The sequence below is a fragment of the Ovis canadensis genome, chromosome 1, assembly GCF_042477335.2.
Source record: "Ovis canadensis isolate MfBH-ARS-UI-01 breed Bighorn chromosome 1, ARS-UI_OviCan_v2, whole genome shotgun sequence".
NCBI lineage: Eukaryota > Metazoa > Chordata > Mammalia > Artiodactyla > Bovidae > Ovis > Ovis canadensis.
Window position 1 is genome coordinate 99,374,895 of NC_091245.1, and position 3,733 is coordinate 99,378,627.

Sequence of the window (3,733 nt, forward strand, 5' to 3'; positions counted from 1 at the left end):
TAACTATTACTTCATTAATTCCTTTTGATTTTCTACATACACAATCATGACATCTGTAAATAAAGGCAGGTTGACATCTTTCTTTCAAACTTTTATGCCTTTTACTATTCTTGCCTTATTGCATTAGTTAGGACTTCTAGTACAATTTTGAATTGAAACTCTGAGAATGACCATTATTGTTTAATGTGTTACACAGAATGTGTCACTATTTAGTATAATACAAGCTATATATTTTATCAGGTTGAGGAAGTTCCATTTATTCTGTTTGTTATATGTTTAATTTTTATTATGAATGGGTATTAAACTTTGTCAAATGCTTTCTTTGGCATTTATTGAGATGTTTACAATTTTTCTCCTTTATTCTGTTAATAGAGGATGGCAATGATTGCTTACATTCCTGTAATAAGCCAAGACACACTCTTGTATATTATCTAAGTATCACTGGATTTGATTTGATGGTATTTTGTTCAGATTTTTTGTGTCTGTGTTCCTGAGGGATATCAGGTTATAATTTTCTTCTCTTATAAATACCTTATTACATTTTAGTGTCAAAATTTTGTCCTTATAAAACAAGTTGGGAAGTATTCCCTGATTTTATTGCCAAAGAGATTTTGTAATAGTATATTATTTCTTCTTAAAATGTTTGGTAGAATTCACCACAAAACAATCTGAGCCTGGAATTTCTTTTTAGAAAAGTTTTTAATTGCAGATGAAATTTCTTTGATAGATTCATATCATTCAGTTTTGTGTTTTTACATAATAATTCTTAGTAAGAATAAAGATAAAACATGGTTTATTTCTCCCATATAAGTTATCAATAGCAAGATATTATCAAGATTTCCTCCGATGTTTTCTTATAAAAATATCATAATTTTAGCTTTTAAGTTTTAGTCTTTAAACATTTTGAGTTAATTTTGTATATTATATAAGCTAAGGCACCACTTCATTCTTTTGCATATAGATATTCAGTTTTCCCAGAACCACTTGTTGAAGAAACTTTTTATCCCATTAAATGGTTGTAGCACTCTTGCTGAAAATCAATTAAAATGTATGTGTGAGTTTATTTCTAGGCTCTTTATTCATTCCATTGGTCTATATGTCTGTCTTATGCTAGTATAATAATACCATTGCTTTGTAGTAAGTTTCAAAGCCAGGAAGTGTGAGTACTCCACTTTACTGTCTTTTGCCAAGATTGTATTGACTATTCAGGGCCTTTTGCAATTTCGTATGAATTTGAGGATTGGCTTTTCCATTTCTATTGGGAAAATCTAATAGAATTTTGATACTGGATTGGGTAAAATCTGTAGATCATTTTGGAATACTGACATCTTAACAATGTTAAGTCTTCTTAACCACGAACGTGGGCTGACTTGCCATTTTTAATGTCTTCTTTAATTTCTTTCAGCAATGCTTTGTGGGTTTCGGTATAAAAAGTATTTTCACCTCTTTAGGAAGACTAATGGCACCCCACTCCAGTACTCCTGCCTGGGAAATCCCATGGACTGAGGAGCCTGGTGGGCTGCAGTCCATGAGGTCGCTAAGAGTTGGACACAACTGAGCGACTTCACTTTCACTTTTATGCATTGGAGAAGGAAATGGCAACCCACTCCAATGTTCTTGCCTGGAGAATTCCAGGGACGGGGGAGCCTAGTGGGCTGCCGTCTATGGGGTCACACAGAGTCGGACACGACTGAAGTGACTTAGCAGCAGCAGCATTATAAGTACTTAATTCTTGTAGATATTATTATAAATAGAAGCGATTTTTAAAATTCCTTTTTAGATTGTTCATTCTTGGTGTAGAGAAACACAAAAGATTTTTGCATGTTTAATTTCACTGAATTTGATTATAAGCTCTAGTACCTTTCTTGTGGTTTCTTTGGTATTTTCTCTATATGAGATTATGTCCTCTGTGAATAGATAGTATTACTTCTTTCTTTCCTATTTGAGAAATTGTATTCCCAATAGTCTAAAAGTATAAGCAAATCTCAAGATTTATATAATTGAAAAAAACCTACAATGGAGTACACTGAAAAGTAGCATTGATTCTGATTCAGCAGGTGATTAAATTCTTTATATTTTTCTACATCTTCCTAATTTTTTGTAATGAAACTGTATTTCTTAGAAAAAATGAAGATGCTTACTAAAAAGGGCAATGATAGGAGATAGGTATTGCCAAAGTAGTGAAAAATTAGTTCTTTCCAGTGAAGGGGTTAGTGGATTGCTGGTTTTACCATGTTTGCGTTTATTTTCACATACCAGTAGCCCTGCAAATGTGTGGGTTGTCCCTGGGCCTGAGTTGGGTAGATCTGCTAAATGAGAAGTTCTGGTTTCTCTGAAGACACTTCTGCACATGTCCTTCCACAGTCTAGGCTGTCTATTTCCAACAATATTTCACATGGCCCTATAAGGTTTCAAGCCCATTTGGGGTGCTCTTTGTACTTTTCCCATTATGGCTTCTTTTTTTTTTCATTGTTTTGTAGCTGTGGTGCCACCTGAAATGAACAATCAAACAGACGTCACTGAATTCATCTTCTTGGGGTTTTCCAACCATACCAATCTACAGAGTTTGTTCTTCCTGGTATTCCTGGTCATTTATCTGACAACTCTTTTTGGGAACACACTCATAATAATGGCCACCAGGGTCAGTCCTGCCCTCCACATCCCAATGTATTATTTCCTCAGCAACCTGAGTTTCTTGGACATTTGCTACTCATCTACCACTATCCCAGGCATGCTGGTGAACTTCTTCCAGGAGAAGAAGACTATCTCCTATGAGGGTTGCCTTTCCCAGATTTTCTTCCTTGTGACCTGTGCTGGCACTGAGGGTGTATTGTTGGCAGCTATGGCTTACGACCGCTATGTAGCCATCTGCCACCCTCTTCAATATCCAGTTCTTATGAGTGTAAAGGTCTGTGTCTGTTTGGTGTCTGGGTCCTGGCTATGTGGACTGGTGAATTCTATGACACACACAGTGCTGGCAACCACACTCATTCTGTGTGGGCCTAACCAGATCAGTCACTTTCTCTGTGACATCCCATTCCTCCTGAAGCTCTCCTGCTCAGATACCTCTCTCAATGAGTTTGTGCTCCATGTGGCCAGTGCCACTATTGGCCTGAGTCCCTGCTTGTTTACTGCTGTGTCCTACATACTCATCATCTCTGCCATCCTTAGGATTCCCTCTGCTCAGGGCAGGAGCAAGGCCTTTTCTACCTGTGCATCCCACCTCACTGTGGTGATTATCTTCTTTGGAACAGCCAACTTTAACTATGATAGACCAAATGTAGGCTACAACCTGGATATGGACATCCTGGTCTCTGTGCTCTTCTGTGTTGGGACCCCCATGTCTAACCCCATCATCTATAGTCTGAGAAACAAGGAGATTAAAAGTGTCCTGAGGAAGCTGGCTAAAGAATGCTGGTTCTCTAGTGAGATCAGTGGTTAAACAGTTTCATTCTGGAAAATTTCTTAATTGGAGAAAAAATTTAGTATTCCAGCTACAATTTAAACGGCACTCTTTTTCTATATGATCTCTTGACAACTGTGATGACTGATTCCATCAGGACAAATAGGTACAACTGTGCTGAGTATGTCACACACTGATCCTAAATACTGTGTGTTCTCCAATCCACTGATAGCTTAGAGCATTTTGTAACATCCTAGATAAACCCCAGTATACATTAGCAGTCACTCCCCATATCCTCCCAAATTTCAAACACTAGAAAATCACTATTCG

General features: G+C 37.0%; 1 protein-coding gene across 1 annotated transcript; it reads left to right on the forward strand.

The window, feature by feature from the left end:
• The first annotated feature begins 2,488 nt into the window (after positions 1–2,488).
• Positions 2,489–3,442, forward strand: LOC138429544 (olfactory receptor 5J3-like). Its single transcript, XM_069571199.1, has one exon. The coding sequence runs from the start codon at positions 2,498–2,500 to the stop codon at positions 3,440–3,442; it is 945 nt and encodes a 314-aa protein (XP_069427300.1). The 5' UTR covers positions 2,489–2,497.
• Positions 3,443–3,733: the final 291 nt, after the last annotated feature.

Coding starts and splice junctions, on each gene's coding strand:
- LOC138429544 (XM_069571199.1), top strand. CDS start 2,498: ATGAACAATCAAACAGACGTCACTGAATTCATCTTCTTGGGGTTTTCC.